Raw genomic sequence first — 21,788 nt, 5'->3', positions numbered from 1 at the left:
GAGAGCTGAAGCTCTAGGCTTTCTTCGGTGGAAGACTTTGCTCTCCTCCCATGTTGCGTTTTTTTGAACTTTTTCATCCCTCGTTCTGTATTTCAGGCCCGGCCACATAATGACAGACCTGCCGTATATGAAAGAGCCCTGCCCATGTGCCCTTTCCCAGCCACCTCCCTCTGCGCGAGCCCTTTAAAAGCCTCACACATCGCAGGGAGGGGGGCACCACTTCCAAAAGAGACTGAACATCCACAAGGCTTCCTGATCCAATTTGCCAGCTAGTTATTCACTACCAGAGATCTTCTCTGCAAGCATGGATAACCATTCATACAACTTTCCTTCTGACTGCACCCCGCTCACCAACTGCAAGTCTGCCCGCAAGCCAGCTGGATCCACTGTGGTGAACATGGGTAACACTGGAAAAAACCCTCCCCGGGACTATCTGATCTGGTCGCTGTGCAACACCTTCTACGTAAACTTCTGCTGCCTGGGTTTCATGGCGCTCATTTACTCCATCAAGGTGAGCTGCATTGCAATTTTTATCCCCCCCTAAATGTGACATTAATACTTTTAATTTTATCTGTTTGGGCCATTTGGGCCATTGGAAAAGAACCATCCATCATCCAGTTTTCATTTTTTTATGTCTTAAGTTCACAGACGGGTCCAGACAATTTTATCAATGCAATTCAACTCATTTTATTCATATAGCGTCTATTACAACAGAAGTTGTCTCTAGGCACTTTCCAGAGACCCAGAACATGACCCTTGAGCAATTATTACATAAACATAAACAACGGCAGGTTAAAACTCCCCTAGTGGGAGAAAAACCTTAAGCGAAACAGTGGCAAGGAAAAACTCCCCTTTAGGAGGGAAGAAACCTGGACCAGGACCTGGATTATAAGGGGGGGGGGGGGGGGGGGGGGGGCTCACAGTCCAGTAAAACATAGTGATAGTGTTTTGTGACCCTTTAAGGACTATTTCATCTCGTCCCCTTCACATTTGTCTGCAAACCTCCAGTGAGATTTGCAGGTTACGGCCCGAACCCAACAGAACAACATCATCTGCAAAAAGCAGACACAATTCTGAGGTCACCAAACTGAACCCCCTCCACCCCTCGGCTGCACCTAGAAATTCTGTGCGTAAAAGTAATGAACAGAATTTGTGCCAAAGAGCAGCCCTGGCCGAGTCCAACCCTGATGGGATATGTGTCCAAATCAAAACCGATGATGCGGACCGAGCTCTGACACGGGATATACAGGGACCAGACAGCCCGTATAAGGGGTTCTGGCACCCCATACTCCCGTAGAACAGGACTCCCCATGCAATATTGTAGAAGGGCTTCTCCAAGTCCACACAGGACATGTAGACTGGATGGGCAAACTCCCATGTCCCCTCCAGAACCTTAGTAAGGGTGTAGCGCTGGTCCACTGTTCCACGGCCAGGACAAAAACCCACTCTCCACCTCTTGAATCCGAGGTTTGACTATGCAACAGATCCTCATCTCCAGTACCACCGACTAGACCTTACAGGGAGACTGAGGACTGTGATCCCATGAAGCATGTAAAAGAACTAAACCAAAACATACTGATCATTTTAGGGACCTTTTTTTATTGTTTTGCATCCGCTGTCCACGCGCTAGAAAACTGGCACATCCTATGCCACAGGAATGCTGCTGCGATGAGACGGAAACCTAAAACAGAAGCTTCACCCTCAGAAACAGTTTAAAAACAGGTCTGTCTCAGAAAACAAAAATGTCATACATTCTGGATTCATTACAAATCAACATATCATGAAATATTGCAAGCCTTTTATTATTTTGATATTGCTGATTATGGCTTACAGTTTAAGATTAAGATTCCCAGAATATTCTAATGTTTTGAGATAGGATATTTGAGTTTTCTTAAGCTGTAAGCCATGATCAGCAATATTAAAATAATAAAAGGCTTGCAATATTTCAGTTGATTTGTAATGAATCCAGAATGTGAAGGCATTTTTGTTTTTGTAATTGCATTACAGAAAATCACAATATTCTAATTTTCTGAGACAGTCCTGTATACTGTTGCGGCTTCTTTATCAAAACTTTTGTGAGCCGCTACTGAGCGGGTAAACACAGTCAAAACAAAAGACAGACGCGGATCCAGCGTCACCTCCAAATTAATGCAATTTAATGATAGTCCAGATTATAAGTTTTACAAAAAGTATCCATCAAAAAGGCAAAAAAAGGCTTCTTAATTTATTTCTGCGATCTGCCCTTTGCAGTCAAAAAACTGTCCCGCTTCCCACTCTCACACTCTTCCCTTCATCTGCAGGTGTCAATAATCACGCATTAAATCACTGCAGACGCAAAAGGAGGGGGGCGAAGACAACGCAACAAACCAACAAAAAATGATTCTTTCTGAACTTATCTGTCCTTAATACAAACAATACCATGCCCCCACAAAACCAATTCATATACACCTTTCAAATAAAGGATTAAGTAAATAAAGTATATTTAAACTAACAAAGATTAATTTTGGCCTCAACATATACTTTTCAGGATTTAAAACACTCTTTCTTAATAAAAAGATTCCTAAAATCTTCACCACAGAAGGGACTGTACACCCGTTATTTAACTCTTTTTTTCATGTCTGCACTGGGTGCAGCTCTGAATGACAGGCCCACTTTGGTCCAGTGCTCAAATTAAAGGCAGCGACTCGCTGTGGGGGCAGTTAAAAATGGGGTAATTGGCATCTTCTCAATGCGTGAGTACTCATGAGAAATTAGAGACTGCAAGAGAAAGATTCAGAGAAAAGAATGCACATGTAAACTTAGCAAGGATTTACTGTACATCCTTCTACTGACCTGGAAACAAGCTGCATTAACAAAATTGTTGCTGAAATACGCTTTTCTAGGTCATCTTTTATTTATCAAACCGAAGGGATTCTTTTTTTTATGCTGTTTCACTGGTTCCATAATAATAATAATAATAATACATTTTATTTATATAGCGCTTTTCAAGGCACTCAAAGACGCTTTACATAAGTAACAAAACACATAGTACAATTACAAGACACAGGACAGTACATAAGGACACAAGACATTAATCACACATTAAAAGCAGTTCTTTAAAGGTGAGTTTTGAGATGGGACTTGAATGCTGGAATGCTGTGATCCATGTTGTACTTTGGATGTGTGTGTGTTTGTAGGCCAGGGATCAGAAGACTTTGGGCAACCTGCAGATGGCCCAGGAGTGCTCAGACAAGGCCAAATGGTACAACATCCTGGCGGCCGGCTGGAACATGCTGATACCACTTCTGGCCGTCGTCCTGATCGTTCTCCTCCTCGTCCACCTCGGCACATCCCAGGGCTCCTTCGACTTCTTTGGAGAAGATGGATTCCAAAGCTTCATGAAGCTGTTCAGCTGGTAGATGAAGGTGCCTTTAAGGCGGGTCTCAGATTGTTCCACCAACTGTGAGGAGAGGCCATTTGATTTGATTCAGAAGAAGAAGGAAGACATTATTCGAATTTCAGTGCGTCTAAATGCTTCTTTCCCAACATGGGAGTCAGGAATCATGCTGGGATGCTCAAACTCTGCTCAGCATTAAAATAATACTAATTTATCAAAGAGAAAAGTAGCCCGGATGTGTACAGGACTTAAATGTTTTAGATGACAACTTTACCACTATACTATTCAGTAAAATAAATATGAAAACCTGGTACTTTGAGTCTGGTGGAGCAGCGTTGCTGCCTCCCCCAGTGGACCTTTTTAACTGCAGAACCACAGTTTCATGTCATGCCAGTAAGGAAGACAAATTACAAAATGGGATGCAATTCCTGCGGTGGCGAGCCGGGACATCTGCAGTGAAAAAGGTCCACTGTGATCGTCAGCTTTACTACGATATGATCAGTTAAGATGTGAAGTGGACCAAAGGCTGACTCAGCCTGAAATCTCCTCTGCATCGTTTTTTTTTTTTTTTGTTATTTATTACAGCGTTCTTTGAGTCCTGGTCCTCAACACCTCCCACCCTGCATGCTTTAGATGTTTCTCTGCACAAGCTTGTTATGAAGGTCTGCACAAGTCTGTTAACGACTCATTGATCTGAGCCAGGTGTGTTGGAGTTAGCATGGATGCTGTACTGGTTCGTTGTGAGTGGTGTTCCTACCTACGCCATGGTCACGAACTGTGGGTAGAGCCTGAAAGATATGAGACAACAAAAGCAATCGGCTGAAATGAACTTCCTCTGCAGAGTACTGACCCTTAAGCCTGATTTATGGTTCAGCGTTAAACCAACGCAGAGCCTACGCCGTTGCCGTGACGCCGTCGTGAATAGGGTTGCCACCTTTCAGAAATAGAAATAAGGGACGTCCTGATTTCAGCAGCGCAGGAGCCAAAAAAAAGCCCCAAAACTTCTAAACTGAATAAAAATGTGTTTATTTTATATGAAAAAACAAAATGCTTTGATATAAAGTTTAAAGTGCTTTAATAGCATTGAACTTGCATGACTGTACAGACAGCCAACCATACTAGCAACTGAAATATCCTCCTATGCTACTGTATGTCCACATCAGCCAAGATGTAATATAGCCTACAGGTGAAGAATATGGTGTAAAAGTTAATTTATTTCAATAATTCAACTAGAATATGGTGTAAAAGTTAATTTATTTCAATAATTCAACTAGAATATGGTGTAAAGGTTAATTTATTTCAATAATTCAACTAGAATATGGTGTAAAAGTTAATTTATTTCAATAATTCAACTAGAATATGGTGTAAAAGTTAATGAAAATACGGTACAAATCGTGTCCCGTATTAGTTCAATACGGGACGCAACATTTTTTTCTCAAATAAAGGACAATTCCGTATTTTACGGGACGGGTGGCAAGCCTAGTCGTGAACCCTTCGGACCTCTCCGTCACTCCATTTCGCTGCGGTGCAGTACCCACCCAGAGCGCTAGGGGGTTGCGTTCTTTTCCGGAGAAAAGAAAAGGCGATTCATGCTCGAAAGCCCTCCAATGTGGCTGAATTACAACAAATGTATTATTATCGTCGTCTCTAGTTGATTCTTTGTTTAGCTTCCGGCTTTTCCGGTCACAGTGAACAATGGTGACAGAGAGAGAACCGGAAACGGGAAAGGGGTTGCTACCAAGCAAACCAATCACAGCCCTCTCGGCCTGCGTCGCCTCGACGCGTAGTTACATTTTTTGGGAGGTGCACGTCAGGCTACGGCGTAGGCTACGGAGAACCTCCCGCGTAGCCGCGTACCCTACGGCGTAGGCTCTGCGTTGATTTAACGCAGAACCATAATTCAGCCTTAGTTTGAGAAGCTCCACCATTCTCGCGGTAGAGTCGCTGTAGTAGGCCCCGGGACAGACCCTGGACACATGGGAGAGATTGCATCTCTTGGCTGGCCTGGGTATGCCTCTGCATTACCTAGGAAGAGCTGGAGGACGTGGCGAGAGGTGGACGAGAGACGGGAGAGGTCTGGGCCTCTTTGCTTTGGCTGCTGCCCCCTCAACCCAAACCTGGATGAGCAGAAGTAAAAGGAGGGAAACGTCTAAAACACGCTGGGGAAGCCAATCCCGAGGAGCCGGACCGAAGAACACTGATTTATAGTATTTATGTTATGTGGAAAGGGAAGAGAGAGAAGGGAGAAGAGAGCCAACAGCGATGAGAGAGCCACTTTACATTGATGAGTCATTTGTTTTCAACTTTCAGTAGCTTTGTCTTCTTATTACTATTACTCTACATCTATCATGTTTCCTTTATACGTTTACTTTTATTGGTACTATATCGTTTTGAGTATTTTGGTTTGCCATTTTCTTATTGTCAACCTCTGAACTAAATAAATTAGACGCTATTAGCTACACACTGTAAACGATTTCTTGTACTTATTAAAAAGTATATATATATTAAAAAATTGGTGATTTTTCTGAATCCCTTCTCAGCTGATGAAGAGGGAGGATGAAGAGGTGTTCGCTCGAATGGCTCCTGCGGTCCTGCTGCTGCACCTACACCCAACTTTAAAGTGATGATTTTGGGTTAGGCACCGGGGTGGGTCCGAGGGAGCGGCTGGCTAGGTCGTTTTTATCCCAGCTGGGAGCATGCTGCTATATATACGCACCCTGTTTTAGGAAACTGTGTAAATGTACCCTCCAGTTGGGAGGCGGCGCCGCCCAGGCAGACCACAACAGAGGTCAGAGGCAGAATGGAGGCATACACTGGGACGACACTGCTTATATCTTCTCAATTAGCACTCAGTCGCATGTTAAATAACCTGTTAGACTCTGTGTGCTTGCTGGTTAGAGCCAGTGGACACGTTCCACATCCAGTCTGTTCATATATTTACTGCAATTCTGCATTTCCTGCAAAAACAACACAAAATCCTTAACGTTTGGGTTTTTCAACGAGAATTTGCACAATACCGTTTAAGCAATACCATTTTTCTAAGTTTGTTGCAATGACGCAAATGCAAATGTACACATTATACAGATGTCACTGTTCCTACTTGAATATTGTGTTAAATACAAGACATTTTTGACTAATTCATACTCCAAACCCTCCCGGAATGTTCTGGTCGTCCTCCTGCTCCTCGTGTCGTTCAGATTTTCTGCCGTTCAAACCATCTTCGCAACATCTGGAGCCAGCATATTAGTAGCTTCTCTTTGGCTCACGGTTTTATTTATACCCGCCCAAATCACAGCCTCCGGCTTCCAACTTTCTATTTTGCTCCTGTGGTCTGAGAGAAGTGCTTACAGATGTCTGAGGAAAATGACAGGGTAGGCGTTGGGACTGCAGGAGGAGATGTAAACGTCCCCCTGCTCTGGAGGAGCTCGTGCCGGCTGCCGAGGCTTCTGGATGGAACAGGAAGACCTGCAGGAAAAGGCTCAAACACTACTGCTGTTGTTTGACTCAACCTATAACGAGCATGGCAAACATCCAACTAAACCGATTGATAAAAATACATTTAAAAAAAAAAAAAAAGGTATTTTACATGAAGTTGGTTCAGTTTTTATCAAACTCAAACCAAATATTTGTGCACCTTTTATAAAGCTGAATATTCATAATTTTTCCAAATTATCGTTAAATCAACATTAAGATTTAAATTAAATTGAAAACATTTATTTTCTTTGGTTATGTGGAATTTTAAATCACTCCAAAGATAATAGTAACAACTATAATGACCAACTTCCTGCCACAGCTATGAAGGAATCCTTTGTTTTTTGTACTTTTGAACTCAAGTTCTTTGTATTTTATTCATGCACAGCTCCCGAAAAACCTGTTTAGATGCAATTGACTGTTATGTTTATTGCATTTCCCTACTTCAGTGTCAAAAAGTGCACAACATTTCCCCAAACTCTGATGTCGAGCATGAGCTCAGGAACAGACTTGTTTGAACACGGAAACTGGAATTTCCGAGTTCAAAGATGGAAATTTCAACTGGAACACCTCCTGGAGTCACAATTCCAGCTCTGAAGGTCACAGACACCTCACGATACCGCTCATTCCCCGTGAAAGTTGAAATTCAGAACTCAGGATCACGTCGAACTGAAGCTGACCACTTTCTATGTGCAAATTCAGAAGACGAACATTTCCAAGGGGTACGTCGTGACAACACGGTACGTGGTATTAAAGGCTTACAAAAGGCTTACAAGCATTGTAGCAACAAGTACACTGATAATAAAGTGACTGTTTTTGTTTCTCATTTAATAAGAATGAAATAAGACGCAAGTGTTATAAACAGCGTTTACTTCGTAGAGGTGAACAGCAGCCATGTTGGGTTCTGACGTCGGTGAAGGTGAGGTTCCAGGTGAGACTTGGAAAGCAGTGGCAGATATGAAGGCATCAAGGGGCCCCCTTTCTCACAGAGGGGCCAAGCATCAGTCCAATATCCTTGCAGACTACCCCTTTTCTGGTTCGGTGGGTCTACCTTGTCTTTATTAGTGCCACACTTTGGTGGGTCTACCTTGTCTTGGGTCTTTTTTGTCTTGTCATTTCCTGTTTTATTTTGAAAGAAATAACTCTCCTCCCGTTTCAGGTCACTTGTCCTTCCTCATGTGTCACCGTTCTGATTGTCTTCCCTGATTCCCAATTGTGTTCATCTCCTCCTCATTACCCTCATGTGTTCAAATAGTCTACATCTCCCCTTGTCTTGTAGTGTGTTCGTCTTGGTTCATGTGCGTTCACCCCAGCCCAACCCGGTGTGACAATTACATTAGATTAGATTAGATTAGATTAGATAGTCCTTTATTCATCCCTCAGTGGGGAAATTTGCTCTGTGCACCAGCACAGTACAGACAACACACACGTGCAGCGAAAGAAGGATGAAAAAAGTAAAACATATATAATTACAAAATATAAACAGTATATACAGTGGAATAAAAAATAAAAGTAGTGCAGTACGAGAAAAAAAGAACTGTGCAAAAAAAGCATGTAATTAAGAAATGAAAACCGACCTCATGCCTCCACCTTGGCAGCTCTCTTGGTAGAGAAATATAAAACCTGCATCCTCTCGTACCCTTCACTCTTAAGAAGTGGAGTGGGGAACCTCTTGTGGACGTCACAGGAACACAAACTGCTGATGATTCACATCAAGTTTCTTTGAGCAGATGACCGAACCTGCACTGCCTCCCACTGGGCTCTAAAAGTGTAACATGTGCTCTGTAATAGAAGTTATGTGGTGTTCAACCTGGACACGGTTAAAAAGAAAAAAAGCCAGATAAGTATATCACGCTACTACGCTACGCTTTTGGCCATTTCCAGTAAGGGGTCACTGGAGCACATTGTGATCATGAGCTTTTACACAGGACACGTCTTCTGACATCCAGTCTCCTCTTTCTTGTGCGCCTGGGACCTGCGATACAACGACAACACTGATTCTTGACCCCACCTGAGGCAAGGAAGGGCAAGGCAAGTTTATTTGTATAGCACAATTCAACACAAGGTAATCCAAAGTGCTTTACATCAACATTAAAAGCAGCAAGACACAACTAAACAGTAACAAGTCAATTAAAAAGGGAAATAGAAATAAAGAGTAATAATACAATACAATGAAATAAAATAGAATATAAACAGGAAATAGCAAATAAAATTAAAGCTGCAAGCAGCGATGAACGGGCCCTCGCACCCTTGTGCACGTTCAGGCTGCAGTGGAAGCGCTTGTATGACTTGCATGTAGATTCTTCAGGCCTGGACATTTAGCGGATGACACCAGCCACGACTCTCTATGTCAAACCATTCAAAAGTTATGCCAGAAAATAGGGACTATCAAATATTGACCAATCAGAAGAAGGGTCGGGGCTAATTCAGGCCAATGAAGGTCAAGTACTCAATACCGAGTCCGATGACACCACCCACGAGTCTTTATGTCAAACCATTCAAAAGTTATGGCAGAGAAAAGAGCCATTTTGCCATGCACATTAATGCAAACCATTAGATATCAATTTTTTTTGCCAGGCCTGGCTTGCATGCAAAATTTGGTGACTTTTGGAGAACTATCAAATATGGACCAATCAGATGAAGGGGACGCGCGCTTTTTTGCGTCTAGCGTCGCCACGGTAACGCTTTTGACTGAGAAAAGTAATGTGCGTCGTCGCAGGATCGAGACGCATATTTTGATGTATAACACACCTGGGTGCACGTTACGGTTCGGGCCGCATTAACTGCCGACACACACACACACACACACACACACACACACACACACACACACACACACACACACACACACACACACACACACACACACACACACACACATACACACACAAACACATACACACACACATATACACACACATACACACACAAACACGCACACACACACATAGACATACACACTGGCTTGTTCACCTGCATGCTTGCTCTGTAGTTTTGGGGTTAGTTAATCGCGGTAGCTTAGCTTACTGTGATCAGATCTCGAGATCTGGGTCGATTGCTGCTCGTGTTTTGGTCAGCTCCGTGTCGGTTTTGTGTTTCGTTTGTGGTTTTTGTTGCAGATTTCCAGTGCTCGACGTGTGCCTCCGTGTGCTCTTGCTTCCTGGGTTAGCAGTGGATGTCACCCCCCACCCAATTTTTCTTATTCTCTGAAGAATTTTGATAATTTACAGATTTGGACAAGATCTGCATTGTTTCTTTGGGCTCAGATGCTTTTTTTTGAATGCGTGTGCAATCATTTAATTAACTGAAGAAAGTTAGAAGCAGATATTAAGCTGTATTCTGCCATTGAGTGTTTAATGTAATACTTTTTGGCTAAGCAGCACTTTAATTGCATATTCATCACTTGGAAGAAGGTAAACAGTGATGTATTTAGGCTTTTACTTAAGTATGGTCTATATATATTTATTTTTAGATATTTGGGTTTAATTGTATGGAGAGAAATAAATGTTTATATCGATGAGTTGCCCTGCTAATCCAATTACAGAACAGCTTAAAAACAAACCAACCACATTTTTTGTCTTCATATATAACATATATATTAATGGTTAATACCAAGTTTGGTAAAAACCAAAGCATATATATGCATTTTAATCTTCTTAATTTCTTTAATCTTTTTCTTTTTCATCAACCACATTATTAAGAGATAAATTTGTTTCATGTTTATCTAAAAGTTCTCAAAAGACAAACACAACTCCTGCAAAGAGGTGAAGTATATTATAAGTTTATTGTCAATGCAATTTGCCAAATAGTCTTAAATGATAAAAGACTCAGAAATAACATGTTTGGTGTCCAAATGGGGAGAAATTCGTCAGGACTGTTGTCTCCTATTGGAGAAAGAGAAACATAGAAGATAAGATTGTTTTTATAAGTCAGACTTCATGAGCGGCCCGTTATACTTGGTCAAACGTAGTTAAAACAGTTAACATTTTAAAATCCCAGGTTGAGTTGGTGAAATGTTCTTAGATCATATGTCATAATGGCAGAAATACAGTGAATAATATACTAAAGTCCTGCCAAGAGAAGGAAAGATGAAGTCCAGCTGTGCGATCTGTTCATCATGTATCTGTGATCCTCAGTTTATTAAACAAAGAAGACAAAGAAAGACATACAATGAGGTTAATAAACATTTACAAAACAGCTGCTCACATTTTATAAAGATAAATACAGATTGCTCCAAAAATGTAGATTGTCAGTGGTTGACATTTCCCCCAGTTTGTTTCTGTTTTGCCCCGCCTGTGTCCCATCTGCCCTGATTGTCTGCACCTGTGTCTCGTTATCCCCTGTGTATATCTGGTCTTGTCATTCCCTTGCTCCTTGTGGTTCCGTACTGTGTTTTCCTCCATGTGTCCTGCCTGTTTTTGCTCCAGTTTTTTTATCCCTGTTTCCGTGTGTTTTTGATCCTGCTAAGCAGCGCTTTGTTTTTTGGTTGGAAAATAAACCCCTTTTGTTGCGAACTCCTGCCTCGCTCTCCTGCCTCTGGGTCCTCACCACACCAGCCCTGACAGAATGGAACCACCAGTATGGACCCAGCGGGAGAGAGTGCAGCCTTCTGGGACATCGTGTACCGGGAGGCGGAACTCACTATTCCTGGCTGGAGGCACCCAGATGAGCTGAACTCCCCGGATGACCGGGAATCCCCCTTCCCCGGAACACGCCCGGCTCGGGGTGGCCCCAGGAGCATTCAGGCTCTGGAGCGACGACGGCGTCGATGCCAGCCCCAGCCCCAGCTAGCCGCTGTTCCGGCGGTGGTCTTGGGCGCGTCGTCGGTGGTGGTCCCGGACCCCCCGCAGCCAGCGCCACAGACCCGGGTTCCCCCGCAGCCAGCGCCCCGGACCCGGGTTCCCCCCCAAGTCAAGGTTCCCCGCCAAGTCAAGGTTCCCTGCCAAGTCGTCCAAGTTCCCCGCCAAGCCTTCCAAGCCCCACGCCAACTCGTCCAGACCCCACGGCACGGACCAAGCCTAGGCCTCATGGGCGACCCCCGGAACTGTCTCGCCGGTCTGCCCAGTCCCGAGGACGGTCCCCGGAACTTTGGCCGTGTGTTGGCCTGTCTTAAAGGGTTAAAGGTGCACATGGTAAGATTTCATGCTTTAGAGCAGTGGTTCTCAGCTGGTCCGGCTTTGGGACCTCCCACCATCCCTAGCGCCAGTTCTGCCCCCTCCACCGTGATCCTGCCTGACCGGGTTCAGACCCAAGACCTTCCCGAAGCACTTCCAAAACGCTCTTAACCCATCAAGGTATTATAGAGGGAATGCGCATGACGTCACAGATGCGACTTCACAGCGGGTTACGCCCACTGAGTGGCAGAAAGAGTGTCAGCGTAAACTTTCAGTTTGAGCAACTGGAAAACATCTCAAATGGGAAAGAGCTGGTGTGCGTTCGACTGTACTCATAGATTTAGCAAGAAATCGGAGTTATCGTTTTACAGACTGCCGAAAAATAAGTTTAAGAGAGACAAATGGATCGCTGCAATTTGCAGAAACAACTGGATTCCAGTGCGCCGAAACGTGGATTTGCGGTTCCCATTTTCTATCAGGTAATGTTGGATTTTTGAGTAGATATCGTTAAACGGTCAAATCATAAAGTTCGGTGTCCTCATCACTTAATTTCACCAACAAATCCTGCCTTGAAGTCGGACCAAGCGTCAATAATTTTGTCTGCCTTCAAGCTTTGCTTTGTCTATTTCCTCGGCGTAGAAATTAAGTACATATAAATATCAGGAAACTCGATTCGTGGCCATTCGTGGACCACTGGTTCTTCAGGTAACTGTACGGGTCACTGTCAAGTCCAACTGCCTTTAATTTAAGCCCATAATCGGCTGTTATCCCGTCTTCTCCACAGTTTTCCCTACTAGTTGCAGCCATTTTTGTCACTCAGGGGGGAGTGGCAAAAATGTAAAGGGACGTGGTCCAGTGGGGAAGTGACGTCAATGCAGACCCTCTATTACAGCCTGCTGCAGCCTGTGTGTGTGGGGGGGATTCCTTACCGTTTAACAGTAGAGTCTGTTGAGTCTGTCGATGTCGTTCTGGCTCATCTTGGTGGCCCTGCCGAAGGCGACGTTGGCGTCGGGGATGGGCTCCATGGTGGGGCTGCCGTTGGCAGAGAAAGCGTACCTGGAAGCAACGCACAGGTTGACTCAGGTGTGTTACAGTTAAACCAGCCGGAGACTCGGAGGAAGGGGACGGCAGGTCGTCTCCACCCACTTGTGGTACTGCATGACGGAGTTGTAGTCGTAGGGGGTGTTCATGTTCAGGGTGTCCAGCTTATCAAAGGCGTACGCCAAACCTGGGACAAGGTTCAGAAAGGCATATTGAGACTCCTCACTATTGATCCGATTATAGATCAAGTAGCTATTTTCATGTCAACATCCAGATGTTTTAAGGTTCTGGACTCGGACCGTCCTGGATGTTCCCCCACAGGACCCGGATGTGCTGGTCCCGGTCGGAGCGGCACTGCTCGTGGTTGAAGCCCAGGGCGTGGAGCAGCTCGTGCTGGACGGTGTTGTGGTAGATGCAGCCCTGGCGGTCCAGCGACAGCGTCTGGCCGTTACCAAGGCGACCAAGGTAGGAGTAGCAGCTGTGCATGCAGGTAAATACAAACGGCAAAAACTGATCAGAGCAGGGAGACATACATATATATATATATATATATATATATATATATATATATATATATATATATATATATATATATATATATATATATATATATATATATATATATATATCTATCTATCTATTTAGAACCCATCATAACACAGAAACTGCTCTGGTTAAACTTACAAATGGCTTTCTCTCTACACTTATTCCATTGGAAATTTGTGCAACATTTGATACTATCGACCATCACACTTCTACAAAGACTAGAGCATCGAGTTGGCATTAAAGGAACCGCATTAAACTGGTTTGAATCATATCTATCAGATCGATTTCAGTTTGTACACACTAACAATAAATCTTCCCCACACAAAAAAGTCACGCTTGGCGTTCCACAAGGTTCTGTACTTGGTCCAATTCTGTTCTCTCTTTACATGCTTCCTTTAGGTAATGTCATCAGGAGACACAAAATTTTCACTCCTATGCAGATGACAGCCAATTATACTTATCTATGAAGCCGCATGACTTAAATCTGCTAAATTAATTTTAAGCTTGCCCCAAGGATGTAAAGACTTGGATATAAATGTGAAGATATTATAATCTGACAGTTTAGATGTTCTGATCGGCAATATATTTGTTTTTAATAAATGTAATCCGAACAGATCGCATTAATACGATTTTGTTAATGAGCATTTTGTCTCATTGTTATAATTTAAAGCCACTGTATGTAGTAATACCACATCTGACCACATGGGGGCAGCATATCACTACAGAGTTTGTCTCTCAATCCCTCGTGTAAACAACAACGAAGTACTCTTCAAATGGGATGAAATGGTACTACAAGATCTGTCGGACTGCCCCGGCTCGGTAGCCAATGGGTCACGTGATCATACACCCCCATGTGGAATAAGTTGATTTTTTGCACATTTCCGCTCCCAAAAAGGTATATTATTGTCCCGTATAAAGATCTCGTAGCCTCTTTCACCCACATGTGTGCACACATTATTACCCGTTGTGAGACTGGATGCTCAGGAAGTCTCTCTGGCCGCTGTATCTGACAAAGCGGATGCAGGAGAACTCGGAGAACGACTCCAGGCCTCGGTTGATGATGGACAGCTCACGAGACGCTGCAGACACACAGACGGAGAAGAAGAAGAAGTTTCTCAGGATTAACAAAACTAATGTTTGAAAATGCTTCCCTGTGTTTCTTTCGTGTCTTAATGTGATTTGCACTGTTTGTTGTTTTACTTTGTACTACATTTCAGCACTTTTAGGGTATTTTACCTTTAGGGGTCGCCATAATGGATATTATTTCCCCCTCCGTCCTCTGCATCTTCCAACCGGCTGCATTTCCTCTTCACTATGTTCAGATGTGATGAAATAGCTTAACGGTTTTTCCATAGATGCTTCACTCTAACTACATGAGGACTCTAAGCTTTGGGTTCTGACCATTTGGTGTGACCTTTTGTGACCTTTCTGACCTGGGTTTATGTCATGTGTAGTTTATGTGAAGCAATATAACTTTGGAGCTCTCTGAAATCTGTAACTTTAAAGAAATAATTTCCATAACAGTCCTGACTGTTTAGACCTTTTTGCTTAGTTTCCCAGGTCAAAATGAGCAACAGGAAAAGATACTGTAAATCACTAATAAAGGCCCAGCCTTTAATCACTTAAATCACTCAAATCAACAGGCGTTTATTTGGGACCTGCGTTTAATAATTCTCAATCTCAACCCAAATCTTATTGTCCGTCTTCGAGAACGGCTTCTCAGTGTCAGCTATGGTCCGATACAACTCTTTTCCATCACTTGTATGGCGAATATAATAACGGCTAGCTCTTTGCTCACCTCTTTTCCCCTCTTTTTTTTCCACCTTTCTCTTTGATGCACAAACCGCTCAACTTCATAACTTGCCATCAGTGATGTCACTCTAAGATTAAATAAAAAGTCACTCACTTTTCAATTCGTTTAAAGGGGACCTATTATGAAAAACACGTTTTTTCTTGCTTTAACGTATATAAAGTGGTCTCCCCTCAGCCTGCCAACTCAGAGAAGGAGGAAAGCAACCAAATTCTGCAGTGTCTGTACAGCCGTCCGGATGAGCCATCCAGTGTCATGTGGCTTCTACGAGCCGTTCAGATTCTGCTACCGTCGTTACGTAACTACAATGCGATTTACATACTGTAGGTTGGCCTCCGATGCGTGAAACCACGCCCACAACTAACTCCGCCGGCCGGAGCTTCTGCCATTTTTTCGTAGCGGTGTATCATTCAGGCAGCCAATCAGCACAGAGCCTCATTATCATAGCCCCGCCCACTCAGAATCCCTCATAGATAATGAGGTTAGAGAATGGGAAGATACAGACATGGCTTAGAGGCTGAATTTCTAAAACAAATCAAAAGCTTGTTTTTAAGACATTCAAGGCCTGTTTAAAATAGGTATTCAATGCCATAATAGGTGTGTTTGTGTTTAGGTCAGGTATATTTTGCATACGGTAGAATATTATTTTTACCCCCAGAAAAACAATGTATGACCCAGTCTTTATTTGGGATGGGTGTTTAATTTAAGAAATATTCTGCTACACCCAGCAGATCATTGGGACATTATGAGAAGTTTTACGGTAATTTAAAATAAAACTGACATGTACAGGACTGTCTCAGAAAATTAGAATATTGTGATAAAGTTCTTTATTTTCTGTAATGCAATTAAAAAAACTAAAATGTCATACATTCTGGATTCATTACAAATCAACTGAAATATTGCAAGCCTTTTATTATTTTAATATTGCTGATTATGGCTTACAGTTTAAGATTAAGATTCCCAGAATATTCAAATTTTTTTAGTTGGATATTTGAGTTTTCTTAAGCTGTAAACCATGATCAGCAATATTAAAATAATAAAAGGCTTGCTATATTTCAGTTGATTTGTAATGAATCCAGAATGTATGACATTTTTGTTTTTGTAATTGCATTACAGAAAATCACAATATTCTAATTTTCTGAGACAGTCCTGTAGATGGTTTTCTTGGTGTCTGGCTCAGATAGATGGGAGACCCCCTCTCCTCCTTTTTGGGGATAAAAAAGGTGCATTTCTCTCCTACTTCTGTGGTTTCAGACAAATGTACCTCTGGCCAGAAAATATTGTGCATGATATAATAAGGCTTGTATTAACATTTGATTGTTTTCTTGCACCAGATTAAGGAACACGCAAATCTTTCAACCCCATCCAGAACTCTTCTCTTTCATCGTCTCCTCTTTCTCCAGTATATTCACTAACCCTTCTCTTTATCTGTGAGAATCAAGTCAATCTCACCTCTCTTTCATTATTTAGACATTTCTACCCAACTCTTTCTCCTCCCTGCTCAGTCATGTACCTGTAATAAATATGTTATTCATTATTTACATGGGAATAACGATGAAATGCCAGTTCATGGTGTCGTTTTTTTGGCCAAATACAGGGAAGAGGAGACATGAGGTAGTGAGGGTGTGGGGATTCAGCATAATGTACATAATGTACGTATAAAATGGTATATATAATAATTATTATATTGTTTATGATAAGATGTATATATATATATATATATATATATATATATATATATATATATATATATATATATATATATATATATATATATATATATATATATTATAATATTCATAATTGCTCTGATATATCATTTATATATAAAGCTCAGGTATAATATTTATAAAGCTCAGGTATATTTATATTTAAAATGCTCAGGTATAATATAGCAATGAAGTGCTGTAATATTTTTATAATGTAATAACAGAAAGTAAAGCTTGCTATTATATTTATTTTTATTTTGTATTCAAGCAAAATTGAAATAGAAACAAGTTTTTTTTACTTCCTCCTACTCCTTTTCGGGCATGAAGGTTTATTTCCCTTTGATTTGTTTAATGACCGTTTATTTGTATTCTTTTATGATGTTTTGTGTAATTGTTTTTTCTTTTTTATTTAATGCTTGAAATAAAGATTTCAATCAATCAATCAATCAATGGATTAAAACTAAAAAGCGTGGGTTGGTGACCCTGCAGCGTTTACACTTCCGGGGGAGACAAGGGGGGAAGAGGAGGCTGGTACCGGCTGGTACCGGGGAGGGGAGGACGCTCGGGACCGGGGAGCTGCATCGGCTGCATCGGCAGCATCTGCTGCATTTGCTGCATTTGCTGCATCTGCTGCATCGGCTGCATCCGCTGCATCCGCTGCATCCGGGAGCCGGACCGACGGTTCAGCACGCACCGCCTGCGCGGACCGGACCCGGGTTCGGTGAGTCGTGTCACCTCCTTCGTTTCCCGCGTGTTTAATGCGCGTTTCCCGCGCGTCACCTGTTCTGTACATTGACGGACACGGGGGGGCGTGTCCAGCCGAGGTAAACACAACAAACACGTGGCAGCAGGTCTTGGGAGGGGTTTGATGATCATGTGACCCGAGTACAACCCACCAGGGGAGGATTTAAAAAAAAGTATTATTATCATTATTATTATTAGGGCCCGAGCACTGACAGTGCGAAGGCCCTATTGTATCTGTAGCAATTTTTATTTTTCATTTTTTCTCGTTTTTCTTCCGACGAAATGAGGGCCTTTTTGCCCCCCTAAACGTGCCCCAAAAGTCACCAAATTTTGCATGCAAGCAAAAAACCTGATATTTAATGGTTTGCATTAATGGGCGTGGCCTAATCGCTCAACAGCGCCCCCTTTGTGCCTCAAGCCCCACAATACGGTTTGACGTACATGCACGAAAATCGGTACAAACCTGTATCATGGCGCAATTTAAAGAAAAGTCTCTTGGCGCCATGCCCGAAACCGCACAGGAAGTCGGCCATTTTGAATTAATTGTGTAATTTTGCCGCAATTTATGCCATTTCTTTGGCCGTTAATGGGGCCCGAACCGTAACGTGCACCCGGGTGTGTTATACATCAAAATGCGCGTCTCGATACTGCGACAATGTGCATTACTTTTCTCTTTCAAAAGCGTTACCGTGGCGACGATAGATGCCAAAAAGCACGCCCACCCTTCATCTGATTGGTCCATATTTGATTTGAGTTCCTACTTTCTGCCATAACTTTTGAATGGTTTGACATAAAGACTACTGGGTGGTGTCATCGGACTCGGTTTTGAGTCCTTGAACATAATTGGTGTAAATTGGCTCCGCCCCTTCTTCTGATTGGTCGACAGCTTTAATTATTATTATTATTTTATAGAATAAAGCTCTAAAGGGTCATACATGCAGACATTTTGTTTCCTCTGTTTTCCCGTGATAGAAATTTCCACAGGAAAACAGAAGAAATAAAATGTATGTAGGCCTATGTATGAACCTTTATAGCTTCTTAGGTCTTGAGATCCCAAATTAATTATCTCCTTAGCACGAGAAAACGTTGGAAAATTATTACGTTATCACGAGAAAATGAAGGAAAATTATTACGTTATCACGAGAAATTGCTGGGAAATATAATACGTTAATAACGAGAAAACAGCGGAAAATTAACTTGTTATCATGAGAAATCGGCGGAAAATTATCTCGATATCAGTAGAAAAAACTATTACGTTATCAGGAAAATTATTATGTTATCACGAGAAATCGCCAGAAAATTATCTTATCATAAGAAAACGGAGGAAAATTATTACATTACGAGAAAACTGAGGAAGATTATCTCGTTATCACGAAAAAACGGAGGAAAATGTCCTCGTTATCACGAAAAAATGTGCGTAGGTGACGAGTTTTTCCAGCAGCCGTTGATACGTTTTCTAAAACCGAGACCTCGCGTTTGTTTTTATTGATCAGTGTTTTGTTATTGAAGTATTACGTGAGAGAGTCCGGTCTACTTACTGTAGTGATTGGCGATGGTGTAGGGGACATAGACCTTCCCATCGGCTGACTTGGGCCACATGCAGCCGCGGGACGTGCACTGGTCAGCGTTCCTCCGAGACTCGTCGGCGTAGGCGATGTCGTCCACCACAAAGGGCTCGTCCGCCGTGTGAACTGACGGGGGACGAGAGGTCCAGTGGTGAGCTCAGACGTTGGTTCAGACATGTCGTCGGGTCAAACCCGGGCCATGTAACGGCTCAAGGCTCTTTTGGACTGGCCCGACCAGGACTCAGACTCCCTGACCCCTTACCAACAATCAGAAAGACCCACTTTCTCCGACGATGAATAAATACAGCGGATCCAGGTGAGGATTCAGATCTCGAAGAACCGTAGTGGAAACACTCCGGGTCCAGACGGTCCAGCAGCATCTTTAATGCACCCAGAACCAGGTTGGACCGTATATATCATGTATCTAATCTATAGAGGGAATGCGCATGACGTTACAGATGCGACTTCACAGCGGGTTACGCCCACTGAGTGGCAGAAAGACTGAGTGGCAGAAAGACTGAGTGGCAGCGTAAACTTTCAGTTTGAGCAACTGGAAAACATCTAAAATGGGAAAGAGCTGTTGTGCGATCGACTGTAATCATAGATTTAGCAAGAAATCGGAGTTATCGTTTTACAGACTGCCGAAAAATAAGCTAAAGAGAGACAAATGGATCGCTGCAATTGGCAAAAACAACTGGATTACAGGCACCAAAACGTGGATTTGCGGTTCCCATTTTGTATCAGGTAATGTTGGATTTTTGGGTAGCTAACGTTAAACGGTCAAATCATAAAGTTCCGTGACCTTTTCACGTTAATTCCGCCAACAAATCCTGCCTTGAAGTATGACGTCAAGCGTCAAGCGTCAAGACTTTTGTATACCTTCAAGCTTTGCTTCCTGTATTTCCCCGGTGTAGAAATTAAGTACATATAAATATCAGGAACCGGATTCGTGGCCAAATATTAATGTCCATGGACCACTGGTTCTTGGGGTAACTGTACGGGTCACTGTCAAGTCCAACTGACGCTAATTTAAGCCGATAATCGGCTGTTATCCCGTCTTCTCCACTAGTTGCAGCCATTTTTGCTGATGTTTTGCCACTCAGTGCGAGTAAGGGGGCTGGTCCAGTGGGGAAGTGACGTCTATGCAGACCCTCTATAAAACCGGGTCAAAGCGAGTCCCATATAGATTCAGTAAATAACGTAGAACCCCTACGACGTGGAGCAGTTGGCCCCGTCCCCAAGAACCTGGTAGATGCTCCGGGCTGCCGCGGTTCGGACCTGCACTGATTAAACAGAAAGCGGGATGTGGTGGCGTCTTACCGACGTCCTTGTTGGCCTTCCACAGGAGCTCGGACACCGACGGTTCCTGGACCCGGAAGACAAGAAAGAACGAAGAGAATCAACGGAGGAGTTTAATCTCAGACGGATCTCAACCAGTCAGAGCGATCCGAGTAAATCTACCGACATTTACAACCATCAGAATTATAAAGTTGGACTTTGTTCAATTCAATTCAGTTTATTTGGGAAGGGACAGTGTACATTCATATACATTTAGAATTAAAAATGCAAATGCACCCAATTTTAGCTACAGAGCTAGTTTCCATTGGCAGTCCCCCGGCTAAAAATATAAAAGAAAGACAAGTTAAACAACAAGTTAGAACAAATACAAATATAGCGTGCAAAAAGTTTCTGTTCTTGTTATTTTGCTTCTATTTAAGATAGAAGGAACAGGAGAACAACCTGACACATCAATCTTACTAACACGATCTTAGACATTTACATATATTGCAATAGTGAATACATTACACACATTTCACATTTAGCAGTTAAAAGTTTAGGCGGTAAAGTGCCAGAGCAAATTAAAGTGCTGGTTACGATTAAAGTGCTGAGGGTTTAAAGATAAAGTGCTATAATGGGGGAAAGACAATTGGACTATTGTGATTATTATGGTCTGGAGCAGAAGAGGTGGATGACAGACAACTGTTGCCCTAGAAAGCGACAGAGCAGCTTCCTGCTGTAAAAGACGAGTTCGGCCCTCTCAGACCTCCATTGAGATAAAACCAGAGGAACCAGGAAGAAAGTCAGGCGCTTCTTCACAACGACAACGTCCCGGTACGAGCTGAGACGCTGTTCTGGTTCCCTAGCAACAACAAATCAACAACCCTTTCTTTCTTTCCTTCCTTTTCCCCCTCTCTCTCTTTTTCTCTTTCCTTCCCTGCTCTCTCTCTCTCTTTCCCCCCTTTCTCTCCCTCCCTCTCATGGCACTTTTCCACTAGTACCTACTCAGCCCGGCTTGACTCGGCTCGGTTTGGTTCTTTCCCACTAGGGGTCTAACTAGGTATCCACTCTGCCGAGGTTCTAAGCAGCTGAGTCGGGCTGTGATGTCATCACACTACAGGCCACCGATTGGTC

At 42.8% G+C, this 21,788-nt stretch overlaps 3 protein-coding genes across 3 annotated transcripts in view; 2 read left to right on the top strand and 1 right to left on the bottom strand.

The window, feature by feature from the left end:
• The first annotated feature begins 222 nt into the window (after positions 1-222).
• On the top strand, positions 223-5,843 carry LOC133443738 (interferon-induced transmembrane protein 5-like). Its single transcript, XM_061720930.1, has 2 exons — positions 223-511; positions 3,177-5,843. Exons 1-2 carry the CDS (start codon positions 305-307, stop codon positions 3,396-3,398), a joined length of 429 nt encoding a protein of 142 aa, XP_061576914.1. The 5' UTR covers positions 223-304; the 3' UTR covers positions 3,399-5,843.
• Positions 5,844-10,612: 4,769 nt separating this feature from the next.
• LOC133443737 (high choriolytic enzyme 1-like) overlaps positions 10,613-21,788 on the bottom strand; it is a 14,779-nt gene continuing 3,603 nt past the window's right edge. The window contains exons 2-8 of the mRNA XM_061720929.1: positions 20,697-20,742; positions 19,350-19,502; positions 14,510-14,627; positions 13,302-13,480; positions 13,108-13,189; positions 12,891-13,017; positions 10,613-10,731 (exon numbers count right to left, since the gene is read on the bottom strand). Coding sequence (XP_061576913.1) covers positions 12,894-13,017; positions 13,108-13,189; positions 13,302-13,480; positions 14,510-14,627; positions 19,350-19,502; positions 20,697-20,742 — 702 coding nt within the window. The 3' untranslated portion in view covers positions 10,613-10,731; positions 12,891-12,893. The remainder of the gene's footprint in view (positions 10,732-12,890; positions 13,018-13,107; positions 13,190-13,301; positions 13,481-14,509; positions 14,628-19,349; positions 19,503-20,696; positions 20,743-21,788) is intronic.
• Positions 21,447-21,788, top strand: part of LOC133443736 (piggyBac transposable element-derived protein 4-like) — a 19,093-nt gene continuing 18,751 nt past the window's right edge. Inside the window, exon 1 of the mRNA XM_061720928.1 lies at positions 21,447-21,488. The gene's annotated coding sequence lies outside the window, so the exon portion shown is untranslated. The remainder of the gene's footprint in view (positions 21,489-21,788) is intronic.

Source organism: Cololabis saira, chromosome 5, assembly GCF_033807715.1.
Source record: "Cololabis saira isolate AMF1-May2022 chromosome 5, fColSai1.1, whole genome shotgun sequence".
NCBI lineage: Eukaryota > Metazoa > Chordata > Actinopteri > Beloniformes > Belonidae > Cololabis > Cololabis saira.
The sequence above is the reverse complement of the archived record's forward strand: the minus strand, read 5'-3'. Positions and strand labels throughout refer to the sequence as shown.